The sequence below is a fragment of the Hirundo rustica genome, chromosome 19, assembly GCF_015227805.2.
Source record: "Hirundo rustica isolate bHirRus1 chromosome 19, bHirRus1.pri.v3, whole genome shotgun sequence".
Taxonomy (NCBI): domain Eukaryota; kingdom Metazoa; phylum Chordata; class Aves; order Passeriformes; family Hirundinidae; genus Hirundo; species Hirundo rustica.
The window spans coordinates 10,584,252-10,605,472 of NC_053468.1; the positions used below are offsets into that span (position 1 = coordinate 10,584,252).

Here is a 21,221-nt window from a genome sequence, read left to right on the forward strand (position 1 = left end):
TCTCTGCCTACATGAACACACAAACACACTGAGAACACTCAGAGGAGCCCAGTTCTGTGAAATAACCTGATCTTCCTCAGTGGTTTGGGAATGTGGAGCAGAGCCCAGATGGGGAGGCATCCAAGGTGGCATTTAGGAAATCCCTCTGATTTAAACCAGCTAAGGACTCTGGAGCATTCTGCAGTCCTGCGCTGGGCAGCCCAGCACCACTCCCGCCTTTGCCTGGGTCACTGGAGGGAAAGAGGGCAGGTATTTTGGGAACTCTTGAAGGAAGTGAAAGCAGAGTCTGAGTCAAGTTCCTCTTGAAAGTCTGTGAAGCCACTGAACTTCAGAGCAAGGTTTTTGCTCTGCACCAGGCTCAGTGCTTGGGCAGAAGTTTCTAAGTTGTGCGTGAGTCTTTTTCTGATACTAAAAGTGCAGAAATATTTCAGTGAAAGCAGAAGTTCTATTTGTGGATGTTCAGGTCAGCTTAGGTTGGAAATTCAGAGTAGTGATCTGACGAGCAGCCCTTTAACTCTGCACAGCTGCAGCTTAGAGGGGTTACAAAAGTCCTTCTGCAAACAATCCCTGTGCCAGGCGCTGAACTGAGCCTTGGCCCTAAAAATCTCACTGTGGGTTGGAGCAGACCTCTTACCTACCTTGTCTGTGGTTTTGTGTGTTTTATAAACTCTGGTCTTGTGCCGTGTGCATTTAACAGCAATGTGTGCTCACGCTGCCCAAGAGACTCCCAGACTTCGGCTGTCCTCTGGACGCGCTGCTGTGTTGCTTTTCCTCTGCTACATGTCAGAAAAATAATAAATATTGGCTTTACAGTGTTTATAGCCACATTTTCTCTCCAGTATAAAAGGTTCCTTCAGCTTTAGCTTCTTTGGTTTCTTAGCATTTCCTTCAGTGACCCAGGCAAAGGTCACCTGCAGGGAGCAGGGCACCTCTCCAGCAACTTTTTTTGGCCAAGACAAATCCGTAACCTCATCCATAACCCTCTGTCCTTATGTGTAACCCTTTGTTTGTGTCCATAACCCTCTGTTCTTGTGCTTTGGTTGTGGTTGCCAGCTGGTTCAGGTGCCCCAAGGATAGGCAATGCCTGACATCCACCCCCTGTACTCCGTGTAAATGGTGGAGTGGGGCAGAGCAGGGGTGAAATGAGATTTCATGGCTTATCTCCAGGTGTGGCTATGTGTTCTCCTAAGTCTTTTATCCTAAGTAGTAAAGCTGGTGTAACCATGTGAGTCTGTGGGATTGTTTTGTCAGCAAGGGAGCTCATGGAAGTGAATTTTGTCCTGCAGGTGACAGTGGGCAGCATATCTGGGTGTCACAAAGCTGTCCTCTTAGCCGAGGGAGCTCTGAATAATCTAACCCTGAACAATTTTGCAGAGAAATGCTGAAGTCTTTTATCTGACTTGAGAAAAACCCTTTGAGATCCCATTGGTATTGCTGGGGAGAGCTGTCTGTGGTGTCTTTGGGGCAAACACATTTAAGAAGAGCTCAATGGCTACAGGCTGTGCTGTTTGGATTTGTGTTTTGGGAGCAACAAGTTGGTGTGATTTGAACCAGAGAGTGCGGCCTTTGAGGATTGATGATGGGTCAGGTTTTAATTTTGCATTTTAACAAAGAGATCTCCCTCTGGCTCACTGGTGTGGGCAAAGCAGCAGCTGATGGTAGAAGTGGAGATGAGTTTGCCCAGGAAGTTGCTCCTGTGGTTCCTGGGATAGGCTGTGACCTGGGAGCTGTTTGCTTCTAGGCTTGATGAACAGCGGGTAGTAAAGATGAGCTTTTAGGGGGCTGGGGTGGGGAAGTGGGTGCTCAACAACAGCATTTCCTGCACCCACAGCCTTACCCTGTGTCTGTGAGCATTGCCAACAGGAGCTAAGGAAACTTCACATGGGAGCTAAGTGTCCAAGTGGTCAGCGAGAGGAGCCTGTCCACTCCAGGGCCCAGGCTCCACCACACAGGTGTTGGTGGAAGCCAGGGACATCCAGCTACTCCCTGCGCACATGAAGCTCCTGGAAAGGAGGACTTAAAATTTTGGGAGTGCTGAGTGATGAGATGCAGCAGGGCAGCCCCTTTATCCTCATCTCCCTGTCCAGGCACAGAGGGCTGCGGGAGCAGAGCGGACTCAGGGGTGCAGTGGCAGGTCCTGCCTGAGCTTCTGGGAGCGGGGCTGAGGCTGGGGACTCGGAACCAGGGAAGGGGGCTCAGAATTGGAGTGTGAAGGGCTGGGGGGTCAGTGCTGGTGCAGAGGCCTCGGGGCAAAGGGCTTGATGCTGTGGTTGAGGGGTCGGCACAGGGTTGAAGGGCTCAGGGCAGAGGGCTCTGTGCCAGTGTGGAGGGCTGGGAGCAGAGGGCATGGAGCTGGGCCAGAGCTCTTGGAGCAGAAGGCTCAGTGCTGGCATGGAGGTGTTGGTGTAGGGTCAGTGTGCTCGGGGCAGAAGGCTCCGTGCCGGGGTGGAGGGATTGGTGAAGGGCTCGGTGCCAGGCTGGAGGGCTCGGGGCAGAGGGTGCGGTGCCGGGGCACGAAGCCGCCTTCCCGCTATTGTTCTCGGCGCTCCCCGCTGCCGCCATCAATGCGGCACGAGGCAGGTGAGCAGCGCCATGGCCGGGGAATGCCGCTCCCGGTGGAGGAACGCGCCGTGCCCGCGATCCCGCCGCCCGCTCCATTTTCTGTCTCTCCCGTCACGGAGACGCTCAGATGGCAGAGGCGCGCTCGGCCGCCCTGGGAGGGAGGTGGAGTCTGCCCGTCCTCCGCCCGCCCTCCCTCCATTGTCAGCGGCGGCGGCGGCGGCGGTGGCACCTGTTCGGGCCGCCGGCGGCCGGGATGCTCCTGCCCTTCCCGGCGGAGCGGGGACGCTGCCGCAGTGCCGGGGCCGCAGCTCGCAGCCGGAGGGAGGAGATGCTGCTTGTGCCTGCCCGGCCCTGCTGCCGCCTCTGGAAATGAACATGAGTCTGCCAGGCCGCGTCTCCTGCTCCATGCTCAACTGCTTTGTAAGTGCTGCTTTTTATTCCCCTTCTCTCCTCCGTGGAAGCGGGGCTGTAAGCCAGCTGCGTTCTCCAGCTTACATACCGGTGGAGGCATCCTCTGGATCTGCCCGAGGAGAAGGGATCCCCTTCCCGCACGCCGCCGGAGGACAGCGTGGCCCGTACCTGCTGCCCTGGCTGGGCCCAAGGGCACAGCAGTACCCGGCACCGTGGGCTGAGCCCCGGCAGGCCCCGGTCACTGTGTTGGGCCCTGCAGGCTCTGCACCCTGCCTGGAGCTGGAAAATTACCGTGCTAGAGCAGCTGACCCCCGGGGAGCCCCGCACCCCCTCCCCGGCTGCGGCTGTGCAGGACCCCTCTGGTGCTACGCTGTGCGGAGACAGGGGCCTGCGCTCGGCGCCTTTTGTACCTTCAGCGAGAAGGGGATTCCTGCTCTAACCCTTCCTGCAGACCCACCCTGAACCCCCCAGGACGCTCCTGGCCAGATGGGCTCTGAGGGCTTCAGGAGGCTTGTGAAGAGAGCAGGGTTCTGACCCCTACCCTGCTGGTACCCGGGATGGGGCTGTGGCAGGAGGGGATGCTCAGCCTCTGCCCGCCCTGTGCTGCAGGCGAGGAGGGACTCAAGGACACCCAGGCGGGTGGAGAGCTCAGGCTGCCCTGTTCCAGTTCCTGCTGCTCCCTGGGATTTCTCTGTGAACTGCAAAGTGACAATGGGAGAGGATCTCTGCTTCCTGGCTGCTGCACCAGCACACGGGCACACACCTTCCCTTTGTGCTCTCCTGCGCTGGTGTCTCAGCCTCGGAGTGAGCCGCTGGCAGGAGGGGTGCCGAGCCTCCCGTGGTCCCCAGTGAGCATCTGCTGCTGCTGGAGCTGTGGCTTGTGTCCCTCACAGTGTGGTGACAGGGGCAGTGCCTTTGCCTCCAGCTGGGGCTGATGCGAAGTTTTATGAAGGTTCTAACAACGTTATATGCATGCAGGTTCTTTGGATGTGGGGTGGGAGGGGTCTCGCTGCTCCTGTCTGAGGTCCAGGGAGCACCTCAGGCAAGGCTGTTCCTGCAGGTGCTGAGGCTTCAGTCCCTGTCAGTAACACAAGAGAATTCAGCATAATTTTCAATATTCGTGAATAATTTTCAATATTTCAGTCTCCTTTCTTCGGGTTGAAATTGGGATTCTGTCTTGGGTGACATATCCAGAAAGATATGTAGTTTTAAAATATTACTCAGTGCTTACAGAAAGCAGTGTTTCCTGGAAAATGCTAGAGCCTAGAACTAGAGGACAAGCAGCCTTATGAAGTAAACATTCCCACACCAAAGACATGTGGAATTAACACCATCCTGGATTCCCAGCAGTGAGCATCTGCAGCTGAATTCCCAGGTGCCGCTCCTTTGGGCAGCAATTCAGTGATGTGACAGGGCCTGGGTGAGGGCTGGTGAAAATTGTCACCAAGAGTTCACATCAGAGCACGAGGAGCATTGGAACAATGCTCTGAGACATTTTGTGATGGTATCCTATGCAGGGCCAGGAGTGGGACTTGATGATCCTTATCCCTTCCAGCTCAAGATACTCTGATTTTATGAAGATTCTCGTGTTCCAAACTGAGACATACACTCCACTTGTCAAGGATGGCATATGCAGGTTCCATGTGATCTGTCAGACGATCCTGAGGCCTCTGTGAGTTTTCTGGGGTGTCCATCTGAGCAGGCTGGACATGCCCAGCTGCCCTGGGCTTGGTGCTGGCACCAGTCAGTAGTGCCTGTTGTGAATTATGTGCACTGGAGTGCAGTTGTAGGGTTGTAGGTTGTTCACAGTTTCTCCTCCAGAAGATTCAGGCTCTTCCCAGATTTCTTTGTGAGAGTGAAAACAAAAACTCCCACAACAAAGCAGTCCTTAAGAGGAGGAAGAGTAGGCTGACACTAGGCTGTGACTAGATGGAAACCCTCTGTGTCATGGTGTCTGCTCTGGTGCCATGGAGCGGGTAACATGAACAGCTGACATGACAAGTTACTGTCATGTCAATCCCCTGTGGTCAAGGTGTGTCTGCTTGGTTTTCCAAACGCCATTCAGCTGAAGAGGTGGGACTTGGAGGCTTTAGCGTTTCACTGTGCTGTGGACACTCTGCAACAGCCAGATGAACTGCTGGGGTGTGGAGGCAGAACGGGCATTTCCATGCACCGGTATCCCCAAGCTCCTGGGGTGCCAAGAGTATCCAGCAGCTTCAATTTTTTGCTTTCACAGCACGTGCTGTGAGGCTGTCTGACTGTGTGCTCTGTTTGCAATGCAGGGTGAGGAAGGCCCTCCCAGTTTGGAGTACATCCAGGCCAAGGACTTGTTCCCCCCGAAGGAGCTCATAAAGGAGGAGGAGTCACTGCAGGTAAGGAAGTAAAAACACCCAAACAGCTCTGGCAAGTGGCAGGCTGGGCTCTGCAGAGCAGCTCTCCAGCACAGCACATTCTGGAGGCCATGGGTGGGCCGATGCTGGGGCCACATTTGGAGCAGCAGGTCTCTGTGCATGAGGACCAGGCTGGCTGTTCCCAAGGCCCTGTCCCTGCCTGCCCATCCCTGGCAGGATGTGTCTGGCATCACCGGCTGCTGGGGGCACCGCCGGAGCTGCTGCAGTGCATGGCCAGCCTGGGCATTCCCTATGGGAATGTGCCACTGCCTGCCCAGCCCTGCAGCCTGCATCCAGGGAGATTCCCGGGACAGGGGAAGCGTGGGGGCTGTGCTCTGTGCAGCCACAGCGTGCAACTGCACTGCCTGCTCTCCCCTCAAACACCCTGCTCCTGGTGTTTTTACTGCTGCGTGGTGGCTGGCAGAAGGAACCTCCATATGACTCCAGCCTCCTGCTGCAGAAAGCCCTGGGAAGAGCCCCGGATGCTGTCGCTACTGTGCAGCATTCCCTCCTGCTTCCTTTAACATCATGCAGTGCTCATCGTGCTCCTCCTGGGGCTCTAGCCAGGCTCAACTTGTTCTTGCTGCAGTGTTTGAGTTTGTTCTGAGATTGTCACTGCCTTGGCAAACAGTGCTGGGGAAAGCAAGAGCTGACAGCTAATGGCTTGAAGGAGCAGCCACAGGCTGGGCAGTTGTGCAGGGTCTGGGCTGCAGGGCTGTGACTTTGAGAGGTGAAGCGGCTGGGGCGGCTCTGAATTGAAACTTCTTGAGAAGAGCAGACTCTGCCTTAGTTTGCTGTGTGGAGAAGTAAAGTTCAACACTCCCAAGGGTAATTTGCCTTCAGTTGCCTTATTGTAAAGCTGAGTGTTCAAGGCCAGCTTGGATGAGGCCTGTAACCTGGCCTAGTGGAAGATGTCTGTGCCCATGGCAGGGCATGGAACTGGATGAGCTTGGGTTGGGATGTCACTCCCAGCACAAACCATTCCAGGATCCTGTGACTCTAGAAGGATGCCATTAGTTGATAACAGGCTGTATTGGGGCACCTGCTGGTTTATCCCAGGATTTCCCTCCATCGGTTCTTGCAGCCTTACCATCTCCTTTCTGTTCTGTCTCCTTTCTGTTGCTGTGTGAAAGAGCCACGTAAGCAGGAGAGACATATGCCAGATAAAAACAGCTCTGGCAAGTGTGCAGAAATCAACTGCAGAAATAAAGAGAGGATATTCTCTTTATTATAAAATATTAATTATTAATAATTAATATTTTTCAAGAGTGTTTGGACAGATGCCAGGCTAAGGTGGTTATTTTTGTACAAAGAAAGGAGAAGTTCTTAGTACAGTTGTCACTTGAAGTCTGACATCCAGGAAATTCAGGTTTTTATACCCAAGACATAGAAACAACTTCAAAATAAAGAGAAGGTGGTCTGACTTGTACTAATTACAGGGTAATGAATTGTGTCATTGGCTGCCCTGTCTGGCATGTTCAGCTCTGTCTGAAATAATAAATCGTCGTGACATTTTTGCATAATTGGTTACCGACATCACCTGGTGTAGGTGGCATTCAGGCAGCAGGAGGAGCCTGATTAGCTAAGGACAAAGGGGCTTGGTGAATTTTAGGCTGTTCTGCCTTCTTATTTTCTAATATAAGAAAAGTCAAACTTGACTGTCTGCCAGAATCTCGTGTTTTAAAAATAACTGTGGCATGTCCAGACTGATGGGGAAAAACAGACATGATTGTGAATGTTACTAAGATATTTTAAAAAATGAAATGCAGGTAACTTTAATGAAGCTTTCTTGCTTAATCGGGATAAGCTTCCTCGGTCATATAAATAACTATACACAGAGAATCACTGAGAGCCTTGTTAGCAGAAACTGGGTACAACTTCAGTTTGTTTGCTTACCTGGATGGTACTGCTGAGTCTCACAGGGCTGCTGAGGGCCCCCCAGGTTTAAATGGCACAGCAGGATCACAGAAGTGACACTGCCCTGGGACAGAGGCTTCTGATCAGTCACAGAATTCCAGAATCATTGAGGTTGGAAAAGACCCCCCAAGACCATCAAGTCCAACCTGTGGCTGATCCCCATGTTTTCACCCAGCCCAGAGCAGTGAGTGCCACATCCAGTTGTTCCTTGGATGCCTCCAGGGATGGTGACACCACCACCTCCCTGGGCAGCCCCTTGCAGTGCTTCCCCATGGTGCTGGGCTCTATCAGAGGCTGTGCAGAGCACTCCCCTCTTCTCTCTGAGCTGTTCTATGGTAGTGTCCTTCTCCATGCCTCTTGTCCCAGGGCTGGTTTCCCATCTCTGAAGAGCAGGGACCATCGGTCCCTCTATCCCCAGGCCACCCCACACTGCGAGGTGTGCATGGCACACAGGTGATCCCTCAGGAGGTGCTCACTGGCTCCGGAGGCATCCCTGGGGAGATCTCCGTGTGTGAGGCTGGGCAGTGGAACCGGTGCTGTCCGTGCTGCTCTCAGGGGAGCACCTTGCTAGGTGTGGCTCCTTGGGAGAGGCGCTGTGGAGGCACTGGGAAGAGCGGCTCTGGAAATTCCAATGCACAAAGTACCCGTGTGAGCTGACCTGGTGCTGTCTCCCTTCCAGGTGCCATTCACTGTGTTGCAGGGTGAGGGGGTGGAGTACCTGGGCCATGCCAATGACGCTGTGATCGCCATCTCCAACTACCGCCTGCATATCAAATTCAAGGACTCTGTGATCAATGTGAGTCTGGCTCTGCCTGCACCATCACCTCTCGCAGGGTTTCAGAGCAGGGGGGGTGAGAATACCCCTGGGGGTTGTGGCACAGGAGGATGCGTCTTGGAAGATGCCAGGCCTGCGTGTGCGGTTGCTGTTTTGCTGCTGTATTTAAGTGTGAAGATGGGGTTTTCCTCTGGATAGTAATTAGGTCTTTCCTTTCTGTTTTCTTTAAATCCAAGCAATAACTTTAGTGGTTTTAAGGCTGTTGAGGTCTCTTGTAGGCCCGTTTAATTGAGACTTCTCACCAACACAAAGTCAGGCTGTGGGAGCTTGAGATTTTCTTTCACTGCCTTGACTTGCTGTCTCTTACTGCAGCTGTTGTTTGGCTGAGTTACCTGTGCTTGGCTGGATGTGACTGAGTCAGGAACTGGCCCCAAGAGGGAGACTGCCAAGGGAGAGAACAGGAATCAGAATAATAATAATGGAAGAGCTCTGTGCTGACTCATGGAGCTCCATGACCCTGAGAGTGGGATTGTAGTTCACAGAAGCAGCTCGTGACTGCTAGAGCCGTGCTGGAGCATGAGGAGCCTGCAGGCATGGCTGCTGGGGCTGCTCTGGCCTGTGGTGTGCCTTGTCATGCCCTACATCTGTCCCTCCCTCGCAGGTGCCTTTGAGGATGATGGAAAGTGTGGAGTGTCGGGATATGTTCCAGCTTCACATCGTCTGCAAGGACTCCAAAGTGATCAGGTATCTGGTTTACTGCTGTGCTACAGCTGCTGCTGCTGAAGGCTGGGACCAGCTCTGGTGGCTCCGTCTGTGCTGCCGTTGGAATTGAGCTATCCATGGTCAGGGTTCTAAGGCTTGGGGCCGTGTTCCTTTTCCTGGCTCAGTGCTGGCTGGGTGAATGTCCCTGCTGAGGGTGATTTGCCTTTGGGTTTGCAGGTGCCATTTCTCCACCTTCAAGCAGTGCCAGGAGTGGCTGAAGAGGCTGACTCGAGCCATCGCCCGCCCTGCCAAGCCTGAGGATCTCTTTGCGTTTGCCTACCACGCCTGGTGCTTGGGGGTGTGTGTGGATGAGGAGGATCAACACGCACATCTCTGTCGTCCAGGTGAGCTCCTGGCCTGGCCCTTCCTGCTGCTCTGGCCAGCAGCACTGCACTGCAGTTGAGCTCATAAACTCTTTCTGGTTTCAGATTTGCCTCTCTGGGTCGTCCTGTGCCTGGCCTAGAGGTCCAGCTGATGGCCATATGTTGCTGGATAAGAAACACAGTGAAAGGAGTTAGTTACAACCACAACAAAAAACTTTCTGACCCAGCAACCCAGAAGCAGCTTTTCCTTTTCTGCTTGTGAGAAAACATGCCATACTTAAGTTCTCTCATTACAGTGATAGAGACCTCAGGCAGTCCTGTCCTGGAGTGGCAAACAGCATCATAATTAATATAAGCCCATTTGCATCTCTTCTCCAACACCCGAAAATGCTGTGACATTCCCCGGATCAGGTCTTTGGAGAGCTCTGGCTCATCCTCACACAGACACAGATCAAGTCTTTGAGTCCATGAAGAGGAAACCAGAGTTGTGCTGGTGCCCTCATGTGGACTGGGAGTTTCCGTTCCCTGGGAACACAAAGTTTGCTTGCAGTTGCTTTGTCTTATCAATGATGAAGCTGTTTAGAAACAATTAAAATGAGTGAGGAACCTGGCTTTGTACTGAAAAATGAGCTGATCCTAGAGGAGGGCAGCAGTAGCCTGAATGGAATGTCCAAAGTCAAGCTAGATGGAGGGATGGGGTTCAGTAGTACTGCTATTCCAAGAGAAGCTGATAGGGGAAATATAAGCTCCGTGTCCTTACCATGCTCCAAACCCCAGCAATCAGAGATATTTGCTGTGTTTCCCTTAGGGAAAGTGTTTAGTATAGATAAACCCAGCTGTGCAAGTCATTGCTGCAGGATATGGCTGAGGCGAAGAGCTTTGCAGTATTTATTTGTTAACAAGATTTGACACTGGAGCAACAGTGTCAGGCATCCAGAATTTGTGAGGCAAGGCTAAAATATGAGAGAGGAAACCCTAAGTCAGCATCTGAGAGCAGTCTGAAGGAAGGAACTGCCTGGGGTGGGTGTTCAGTGCTCCTTGCCATAGGGTTCCTGACATCCACTTTGGAAGCTGTTTGCCAGACAGGCAGAAGTGGATTAAATTAACCCCCACACGCCCCTTTGACATGGAGGGGCTGTTTCTGTGCCCTGAGATGAAATCTGACTTGACAAAACAAGCAGGGAAATGCTGTGAGGGACAATTCTTTCTGGCTTCTGAAGCACACAGTCCCTGCTGCCATCCAGTTGCCCTGGAGTTTTTCATTGCCAAAAAGATGCTCCCAGGGCTGGAGCCCCTGTGCTCTACAGCCAAGCTGAGAGAGCTGGAGAAGTCTCAAGGGAGACCTCAGAGCCCCTTCCAGTGCATAAAGGAGCTTATAAAAAAGAGAGAGAGACTTTCTATATGGGTGGATAGGGACAGGACATAGGGGAACAGTGTTAAAGTGACAGAGGGCAGGGTTAGATGAAGTGTTAGGATGAATTCTTTAATCGGGGAATGGAGAGGCCCTGGCAAAGGGTGCCCAGAGCAGCTGGATCCCTGGAAGTGTCAAAGGCCAGACTGGATGGGGCTTGGAGCAACCTGGGATAGTGGAAAGTGTCCCTGTCCATGGCAGGGGGTGGAACAGGATGAGCTCCAGGTCCCTTCCGACCTAAACCTTTCTGTGGTTTTGTGACTCTGCAGCCTGTGACAGTTGCTGTGGAGTTCCACAAACAAGTTCATATTTCCTCCGTGCTCTCAGTAACTCCCTGTGCTCTGTTCCTCAGGGGACCACGTGAGGTTCCGGTTTGAGATGGAGCTGGTGAGGATGGGCTTCGACCTGCAGAACGCCTGGCGAGTCTCTGACATCAACAACAACTACAAGTGAGTGTTTCATCACCGGCTCTCCCCACTCTCCTCTTGCCTTACTGTTCCCTTGGTAATTCCTGTGCAGAACAGTGAGTGAGTCAGACTCCAGCTAATCCTCCTTCCTGGCCTTGACAGCCCCCAGGCAGATCAGAGTATGAACCAGATCCCCTTTCTTTATGCCTTTCACATCATGGAATTGGAGAGGGAATACAGCCCAAACATCAGAGGTAGCAGGAACCGTAAATGCTGACTCAGGTAGTTTATAATGTGGTGGCTCTAATTCCTCAGGGAAGATATTTAGGAGTCTGGAGGTCCCGTCCATTGTGGATTTGTCTTTGTGGTCAGTCCTTCTCTCTAAAATGCTCTGTTTGACGTAACAACCACAGTTTTTACACACTCAGGCAGCTGTTCAGCTCTGTGAGGAGCTGGGGTGAACCAGTGGAGAGCTGTCGAGAGGCACAGGAGTCAGAGAATGAGTGAGGCTCATTCAGTCAGAGCAGGGGAAGCTGAAGGGTGATCTGCCTCCTGCTGCTGGCAGGGCATTCACAAAGGGCGTGGAGTAAAACTCCTGGCAGTGACACAGGACAGAACAAGAGGTGACGGCCCCAGAGTGCAGCTTGGGAGGTTCACAGTGTGCAAGGGAAAAGAGCATTCCCTGGGAACATGGTGGGGTGCTGGGCACATCCCCAGCAGGGGTGTTCTCCATCATTGTGGTGTCATTTTTCAGGTGAGCCAGTGTTGGAGGTGGTCCCTGTGGGCATTGAGGTGGAGGTCTCTACAAGGTTTTCCACTCTCATGGTGGAAGGGACCTTTTGCCACCAATCAGTGTTTCCAGCCTGTCTTCTGTTCCTGCAGGAACACAGGACTCGTGGAGAAGGGCAGCTGCACTGTTTGCAGCAGGTGGCATTAAGGCAATGGGATTTCAAACTTTGATGGACATACTCATTTGTGCATTCCCTATAATCCTATTCTTGAAACCACCAGTATCCCTCAGCCTCCAGCCAGTATCCCTCTGTCCCAGACAGTCCAGGCATCCCCATTACCTATGGATTGGACAGTTCCAGGTCACTGTTTCCTGTGAAGACCATAAGAAACCTCAGACACACTGGACTGGGGAAATCCCAGTTTTGGAGCTTGCTGCCTGTTCTCTTTTCCTGAAGAATCCAGGCCACAAGGACTAAATTTGGGAGGGGATTTCCATTTCACCTCTGCCCTACTCACCACGTTGTTTCTTTGGAACTGGTCACATGACTTTGCTGGCATTTACACACTTTATTCAAGGATGCCAAATAAAAGTTGTCCTGAACTGCTCGGTTTTGGAGTGCACAGCCTGTGGGTCCCTGCCCCAGGTAGAGTCTCTGTATGTCGAGCCTTCTTCCCTGCTGGATCTAGGGGTGTGATTCCCTCTGACTAGTTCAGGAAGTTCAACTTCCATTGACCATCTGTGCTTTGCTTCCTGGCCAGTAATTCACAGCCATTAGCCGCCTTCTTTGAAGACAGGTGTTTGATTTCCAACCAGACCAGGTAGGAAAAGCTGGGTGTAGGCCTGGCTTTGCTGAGTTCCTCACCTGCTGAGTTCCTCCCTGGGGATCCTCGCAGGTCCCAGCTTCCTGCAGAAATCCTGGGATCTCAGGGATGGTGTAATTGCCTTGTGCAACTCAAACCAGTTCTCTCTTGCTGCTCAGGGAGTGTAGCTTTAAATCCTGCCTTGGCTTTTGATCATAACCACTTGCCTCTGTTCACAGGGATCAGGTTACTTTTTAACTGTTTATAGTCCTTTTATCTTTTATTTTCCTGGATTGGCAAAACAGTGTTGTTAAAGACAGGATACTCCAAGGTAATGGCTTTGTTCCTTGTCTTTCAAGTCTGTTCCGAGATGTCCTTATCTGCGAACTATTACCTCCTTCCTGGCGACAGCCATCATAAAATGAGAGCAATACAAGCTTATAATAACCACTCCTTCAGTCTGATAAAAGTATGCAGTGACAATAAAATTATTACACAGTCTCTCCCTGGCTCTCACATCTTCACAGATCTTATACCCATGGAAATGGGATCACTCCAGCATTGCCCATTTGGTCCACACCGGCTCTCCGAGGTCGTTGTTTCATATCGGTATTTGTACTGGTGCATTTGGTACACATGTAGTTTTTTCAAAAAAAGGCAAAAACCCCAACACTTTTCCTCTAGTGTTGATGCTCATTTTCAAGTTTTTTTAGTGTTGTGGTTTTATTTAACTTTGAGTTTGTGAGGAAAACGTTGCTTGGAGTTCTGTTACTGCTTTAGTCAGATGGTATTTCCTACTGGTTTCTGAGAATGCTCTTAATTCAAATTCTGGTTTTTTTACACGTCTTTATAAATTTTAATACTATCCATACTATTGGAAAGTGATAATTACTGTCCCTGCTTGGATTTGCTACAGGAACACGTGGACAATAAGTCTGTGAGGACTGTTAGTGGACATGTGTTTGCCTTCTGTGAAGCACGAGCTTGGACAAGGCTCTCAAGGATGGGATGGGATTGTTGGGGTGTCCTGTGCAGGGCCAGGAGCTGGACTCAATCCTTGTGGATCCCTTCCTAATCAGGATATTTCATGATCCCTCTCCCTCATTGTTATCTCTGTGGTAGGAAGGTTCTCCATTGATCCTTGTTCACAGGTGCTGATTCCTGTGTCTGTGCTGTTCCAGCCACCCTCTCCTCCCATCAAACCTCACAGTTCAAGGCTGTTTCCCTTGGTGGTCTGGCTCAGCCTGGTCCCCAGGGCTTTCCAGGCCACCTCACTGCAGGTTGTTCCCTTTAGGACTCCCATTGTGGTGAAAAATGATCGTTGAGGTTCTGAACTATTTACCTTCTCAAGAGCAGCTGTTTCCTAAGAGGAGCATCCTTCAGCTCTATGAGGACACACCTGTTAAAAAACACAGGCACACAAAAAATCTCAGAAAACCCCTTCTGAAAATCCAAATCTGCCCTCTCTGCTCATTCACTGATGTTTCAGGTAACTCTCACACATGAGGGGTGACCTCCCTCCCAACAGCCATGTTGACTCAAAACCCAGGTGCACTGAACTTACCCTTTTTGTTGTTGTTGCTGTTATGGGAGCCTTATCCCCTCTAAAAACATGATTGAATCTACTGAGTGATGAATGCTCTAACAGAGGGATTTTTTCAGTCATCCTACTTTGGAGCAGCTTAGGTCCACAGGAAGAGTCAGAGACTTCTGTATAATTTTGCTGGTAGTACCAAGAAACGCCTGGGTATGTGTGAAAGTGTCTCCTTTGGTTCAGGCACTTGTGTGTTCTGTGTGGAACAGCACAAGTCTCCCATGAGAATTTCTGCCCTCTCAGCCTTTCTGCTTCTCTTCCAGCCTCTGTGGATGTATTCCTGTCACTCCACGGGTTGGTAGTGTTGCCTCAATGATGTGCTGTTTCTCTTTAGGCTTGGGATTTGATCCATACACATTCTGGTGGATGCTGGTCATTCTGAGCATGACACTTTTACCCTCCCCTTCCCTTTGAAGCTGCTCACTTTGTTCACAAGCTCAGCCTATTTCAGCCTTCCTACAAAGCTCGTACTCTGAAATTCAGGGTGCCACAGATACACTTCCTTGTCTCAGCTTATAAGATATTTAAGCCAACAGAGTTACTTATCCTGGATTTTCACTTGCTCTACTGCATTCCTCTGGAATTCTAGCCTAGAAAGACATGTCTCTTTGTCTTCACCTTATTGCCTGTTTCTATGCACCCTGCTTGAATTTGGCATCACTTCTCAAAGATGTCGTGTTTCCTACCTGACTTTTTAATTGATTTCTGTCTTACTATTTTCCTAAGGCTACAGAGTTTTAGTGATTTAACTCTTGGAAGATACACTCCTGAGCCTCTCCTGGACTACCTGTCCCCAGTCTGTACTTTCAAGATATCACCCATGTTTCATCTGAGGTGCCAGGGAACTGTTTGCACTTACGTGAAGTCCATTCATGTGTAGACTCAGCTATTCCAGAAATTCCTCCAGACCTGAACAGGTGCTAACCCTCTCCCACATTCCTGCATCCTCAGTCACGCTTCACTGCTTCTTTAATTTCCTGACCACCTTTACTTATGGAATCTGAGGCATTTCAGAGATGTCCAAGTCCAGACATCCTACCACAGACAGGTCTTTATCTTCTTAACTGACAGCTTTAATTTTGCTTCCTGAATTCCTCATCCTCACCCAGTTGTTTTTATCCCTTAGCCACCCTTGCTTTCTGCCTGGGGCTCTCAGAGGAGCTCTGTAGTCACTGCAGTGCCATTTTCCAACACGGCAGGCAGTTCTTCACTAGCATCATAAACTAATACTGGATTGTGCCTGTTGCCATCAGCTGGAATAGCCTGGGCTCAGGAACACCAGAACACCCTCTGGAGCTTACTGGCTGGATCCATTCACTCCCCTCACTTCGCTCCCCATCTATCCTGAAACATTCCTGCTAAATGATGTAGGATAGCCTTGAGCCAGAGCTGCTCTCTGATGTTCCCTGCCATCCACTCATGTGTGCCTGCCTGGGCTGCAGGGGCTCAGCTCCCAGGCACTGCTGTGTCTGAGCCTGTCAGGGCTGCAGCTGGTCTGTAGCCACAAAGATAATTTTGGCCATAACAGACCCCCAAACTAGACGAGCCTAGAGATGAACAAGTCCCTGGGTGAGCAATGTTAGGATGGATTTGAGCTCAAACAGCCAGTCCTATTCAATCCTGAATGCAAAGGTATCCCTGGCCAGGGAGCTGGGTGGTGCTGAGACCCCAACCAATCAGTTGTCTAAGCCTGGGAATTTTGAACCCCATAAAAGAGGAGGTGGCCATAATAAATCTCTGCTGTTTGTCTCATGATCATCGGTGAGTCCAGTTGTGAATCTGTCTCTTACGACCTGTAACGTAATAAGTGGTGACTCTGACAAGAGGACACAGCCATTTTCCATGAGCAGAGTGGGAGAGACAGAGGACAGTGCCTGCAGAGCCTGTCCGCAGCAAAAAAGGTGCCAAAAAAGGTGCCAAAAAAGGCAAGAAGAGCATTTTTACAGCAAAAAAAGCTTCAAAAATACAGTGAGCAGAGCTGTCTCAGAAAAACCCTCTTAAATCCAGGTTCGTTTCGTAAATACCCCTAAAATAGAAGAATGGTGCCAAGAAAATGGGAGGATGGTTTTCGCTGGAAGAAAACCCAGTCTTTAAACTATGGACCCTCTTTTTGCTTCAGTGGAGGGTAAAGTACGAGCAACAGGCTCTGAAAGCCGCTCTGGATGTTATAAAACACAGGAGGCTTGTTTTAGTCTAGCTGGGGCAGTTGGAAGCCGAGTGGGACACAGGGATGGCAGTGGAGATGCCACGAGCACCACCTGCCAAAACACCTGCCAAGGACAGAGAGTGGATGAAGCCGTGGGGGGAGTGAATGCCATCCCCGTGTGTGAGCAGAGAAAACAAGCGAGAAACCGAGGGGAAAGCAGCTGTTATCCACCAGAGCTCCCCCTGACGCTGGGATCCGCAGCGTTGGCATTGCACGGAAGTTTGCCCGTGCCACGACCGCCTGAGCTACCACCTCTGGGTGCATCCTCAGAATGGGGATGTGCCCCAGCTGCAAGAACCATCGCTTTGCTACATGGCCCTCGTCACCATGGACGTGCCCAGCGTGCCCACTTACAGCTTCGGCGCACAGGCGGGAGCTGGAAGTCAGGCAGGGCGTGACGCCAGGAATGCCAGCGTGGAGCTGCGTGCGCCAAAACTGGAAGCACCGTCGAAAAGTTGCATCGGAACGGTGGAACACTGTATCATAACAAAGCCAAGGCTCGAGATGCATGAAAGACACCGTGGCACCCAGCACCCAAGGAGCTGGAAAGCCCTGCCAGCCGCGAGCAGCTGCAGAGCGGAGCGGGGTCACCCAGCGCTGAGAGTCATCCCGGGGCGTGTGCCCAGCAACCAAAGCCGCCGGAGCCTAACACAACCTCTGAACCAACCACAGCTGTGCCAAAAAACACCATCCAGGGGGGTCTCAAGCAGCTGCCCCCCAACCCCCAGGACCAGGGAGTCCTCCAGTGGCTGCTACAGGTCCCATTCCTGCTTCCTGCAATGTGGGGGGGCGGTGGGGGCACGACAGTGCAGCCAAGTGGGCACAGCCGTGTTAGAGATGCCAAGATCCAGAGGCGGGGCTGTCCCAGCCACCGCAGGCCACTCACCCGTGGCGATGCAAGCGTGCAGATGCCCAAAATGCAGAGCAAGCCCAAAGGGACCACCACAGAATTGAGACACATTAAAATTAAAAAAGCTTTTTTGGTAAGTTTTTCAAAAATCAAACACGACAAATGATTACCTTAAAGGCGAGCACCCATCCTGATGTTGGTTTCTATGTACCTTCAACAGCTTTAGTCCTCATGCTATGATGGACAATACTGGGCTCTTTTCTTTTCAAATGTGCCACAAAGTTTCAATATAATACTGTGTAATATTTAAGGATTTTAGTTAATAATTTTCTAGGCTGTTTTTACCCTGCAGAGAAAAAGAAGCATCAATGTATTTATTTTCCTCTTTCAAAAATCTTACTATTTCAGTTACGGGATTTCAAAATCTAAATTAAGTTTTGTTCTCAGTCATTTAAAATTGTGCAGACCTTTTATTCAAGGATGAAAACTGTGGACTATTTTTGGTTTATATAACAATTAACAAATCTATAGCAAATCAGCCAGATTTACAATGTAAAGCTCTAAAGCTTAAATGATTATTGAGACAACACCAAAAAGAAACCTATTAAATATGTTTATAAAGGGAAAGCCTTATTACAAAGCATACTAAGTTTAGAATGTTTTTCCCTAAAACTTCATAGTAAACTGTTTCCGAAAAGAACTTAGACACTATACTCAAACAATATTCATATTAATATTTATCTAGACTTCATTACCTTACGGTGTTGATGCTTACAACTGCAAATACAGATGATAAAACCCAATCTCTAACTGAACACACTTCATAATAACTCTAGATAATAGCAACATAACAGTATATTTGTGACATTTTAGAATTCAAAGACACTGTTTGTTTTAACAGAACATTCTAAGTTCGTGAAAGCAAACATAGAAGTACTAATTTGATGTAGAAGAGAAGTGTTTCATTAGCAAATTTCAGTTGCAGAGTTGTCTGACTGAGGATTTGCCACCTGACAGTTCTATTTACAATGTCTATAAAATCATTTTCAAGCTGAAAATAATTTTCAACTACCTTTCATATTTTACTCATGCCAACTCCTGTTGAAGTCAGTAGCAGGTTTCTGAATAAAGCATGTTGGTCACTGCTGTCACTGAAATACTAATTTACATGTTTTCTTATTTTTGGACCAAAATTTAAACATGGATTTTAATATTCAATTTTTGCAACTAAATACACAGATGCAATAATCAAGGAACTTAGATAATTTGATATTACCGAAAAGTTTAAAACTATACATGAGAAAGTATTAACAAGAACTTCTAATTAACAAAAATAATTCATACTGCAGGAAACATATTAATAAAAGATGCATAGTCATCCCAAAAACATTTAAATTAATTAGAATTGTTGATTAGCCCATGTATAAAGTAAATTAACACCCTTTGTATTTTCACTGACTTATTCTGACTCAATTTCAAAACTCTTAACAAAAAGGAAAGGTTAATTATTTACTCTGCTGCCATTAAGCGATGATGTTAAGTATACTGATGATAATACAATAGCTGTATAAGTAAGTAACTTAATTCCCTCCAACCTCAAGAATCAAATATGTTAAGGACATAACTAACAAAAAGATGTGTCAGTTTTAATCATATACCAGGATTGTATATGATTATTATGACCTGTAAAACCTAACAGAAGCAAAGAAATGTTTCCTTTGGTAATTTTGACTTGGTTCACTTCTAACAAAAGAGTTAATAGTACTTTGAAAAGAGTTGTGTGTGTGTGTATATATATATATATATATATATGTACATAGTTCTCGTTATTTACAAGTTATTTATAATATCATTGGTTATTTAGCTAAGGATAGATGACAAAGCCAGCTGTTCTGTGAGTCATTACTGAAAGACTTCTTTTAAAGATGTGATAAGGAAATCTCCCAGTCTAAGTCTCAGCTGTGGCCAAGCTATGGCCTTGACTGGCAGGAAAAGTATACCATCAAACTCAGATGTTTCTGTGCTGAAATTGAAAGCAAATCTCTTTGACTAGCTGATTTGGCTTTGCAGAAGCTGAACCCCTTTCCTTTGAGATAAGCATGGAAGCCTTCCTTGGAAGAGGCCTTCCAAGTCCTCATTGTGAAGAGAAGGCTCCTTAGCAGACCCTGGGTGATAGCAAAGCATATAGGCAGCTGTAAGTTTCACTTTGTTAATTTAATTCAAAAGTGCATGTTTTGTTAGGATTAAATTATGCTCCCATTAAATTGTTTAAACAAAGGGGGAGAGTGTGGGCTGGATATATGTCCCCCTCAAAAGTCTTGAGTTTTTCAATCAATTCACAGCATAACGTAGCAAGCTGACAACTTTTCGGAAGCAGATGATTGTTGATAGTAAGACAATCTACCTATCACCCTACTTGAACCCCAAGACTCAAATATTTTTGAGACATCAGTGGCAGAAGGGTGTGTATTTTCAATTGAAATGGTTTTGAGTTGAATTGTTTGCTGTTCGTAGTGTTAAGCTGTAAAATCATAACTGCTAAGTAATAAGCCTGTGGCATGCTATCTTGAAAACTTACCTGTCATGTTGTCTTTGTCATCCAGTCTGCAAAGCACCTACAGAGGATGACAAAGAACACTTTGCATTTTTTTTATAAAAGAGAAAGGGGGAATTGTCACAGCTGCAGCTGATCTGTAGCCATAAAGATAATTTTGGCCATAACAGACCCCCAAACTCGACCAGCCTAGAGATAAACAAACCCCTGGCTGAGCAATGATGGATTTGAGCTCAAACAGGGACCCCAGCCAGTCCTGTTCAATCCTGAATGCAAAGGTATCCCTGGCCAGGGGGCTGGGTGGAGCTGAGACCCCAACCAATCAGTTGTCTAAGCCCAGGAATTTTGAACCCCCAATAAAAGGAGGCGGCCATTGTAGGAGAAGGGAATACAGGTGAGCACCTTATCAGGTGACCTGATAAGTAACAGCTGTTTTAATTACCCAGTACAGCCTCACCCTTGATGAGTCACAGCTATAGCCAATAAAGATAAGTGTGATAAAAGGGAGTGAGTTAACTGGTGAGAGGAGGGTCTTGAGTTAGGGCATCATGAAGGAGGAGGGTCTTGAGGAGAGAGCATCACAGCTGGGAGGTCAGTCTGGGTCTGCAGTTAGAGCTTGTTGTTGGAACCTGCAGTCATAATCTAGCTAGGTGAAACCCTGCAGTCACAGTTTAGCAGGAAATAACCAGCAGTCAGAGGCTGTGAAGGAAACCTACAGTAGGAGGTTGCTGTAGCCAGAGTCAGTGAATGGTTGGAGTCAGGATGGCTGAGCTGTAAAGAGGAATAAACCACGGCCCTTTTCATGCTGTGATAAACAAAAAGTCTGTGTCTCACGTCTTTTTTACCCTCTAAGAAGAGGGCTGCTACAACAGGCCATAATAAATCTCTGCTGTTTGTCTCATGATCGTTGGTGTGTCCAGTTGTGAATCTCTCTCCAACCTATAACCTGTAATGTAATATGAGCCTGCCGTCAGCCTGTGCTGGGAGGAGCTGTAGGAACCAGAAAGTACCCCCGTGCTCCTGAAATTTTGTGTGTGGTACAATCCCAAAGTAGTTTGGGATGGAAGGGACCTTAAAGCCCATCCCACCTCTGCCACAGGCAGGGACACCTTCCACTATCCCAGGCTGCTCCAAGCCTCAATGTCCAACCTGGCCTTGGGCACTGCCAGGGATCCAGGGGCAGCCACAGCTGCTCTGGGCACCCTGTGCCAGGGCCTGCCCACACGGGGAACAATTCCTTCCCAATACCCCATCTATCTCTGCCCTCTGGCAGTGCTCTCTGCTCTGAGTTCTCTCACTGCTGGTACATGTTCAGGTATCTATAGGAATTTGATTTCTGGCACCCCACCAAACAAGATATGATCTAGATCTCACTCCTGTCAACTTTATTTGCATACCCCCAGGCCCCACTGCTAAATTTCTGCACAGATGTGTGTCTTCCTCACTGAACAATGTATTGAGCAGTAGTGTTGTGTTCTGCTGGGCAGAAAGTGATAGGCCATTCTTTACCAGAAGCTCTGTGTGTA

General features: G+C 49.2%; 1 protein-coding gene and 1 long non-coding RNA gene across 5 annotated transcripts in view; one reads left to right on the forward strand and one right to left on the reverse strand.

Annotated features, from left to right (window-relative positions):
- The window catches only part of MTMR4 (myotubularin related protein 4), a 61,700-nt gene that overhangs the window by 25,794 nt on the left and 14,685 nt on the right, over window positions 1-21,221 (forward strand). For 3 of the 4 annotated variants that reach the window (XM_040082235.2, XM_040082237.2, XM_040082236.2), the window contains exons 3-7: window positions 5,256-5,345; window positions 7,960-8,076; window positions 8,717-8,799; window positions 8,995-9,161; window positions 10,904-11,000. In XM_040082235.2, coding sequence (XP_039938169.1) covers window positions 5,256-5,345; window positions 7,960-8,076; window positions 8,717-8,799; window positions 8,995-9,161; window positions 10,904-11,000 — 554 coding nt within the window. Of the gene's footprint in view, window positions 1-2,809; window positions 2,983-5,255; window positions 5,346-7,959; window positions 8,077-8,716; window positions 8,800-8,994; window positions 9,162-10,903; window positions 11,001-21,221 lie in introns of those variants that run through there. The other variant, XM_040082234.2, reaches the window with a different exon arrangement.
- Window positions 10,092-20,009, reverse strand: LOC120761222 (uncharacterized). The gene is made up of 3 exons (XR_005703583.2): window positions 19,720-20,009; window positions 17,312-17,487; window positions 10,092-13,890 (listed from the first exon to the last, which is right to left on the reverse strand). It is a non-coding gene; the product is annotated as an uncharacterized LOC120761222 (long non-coding RNA).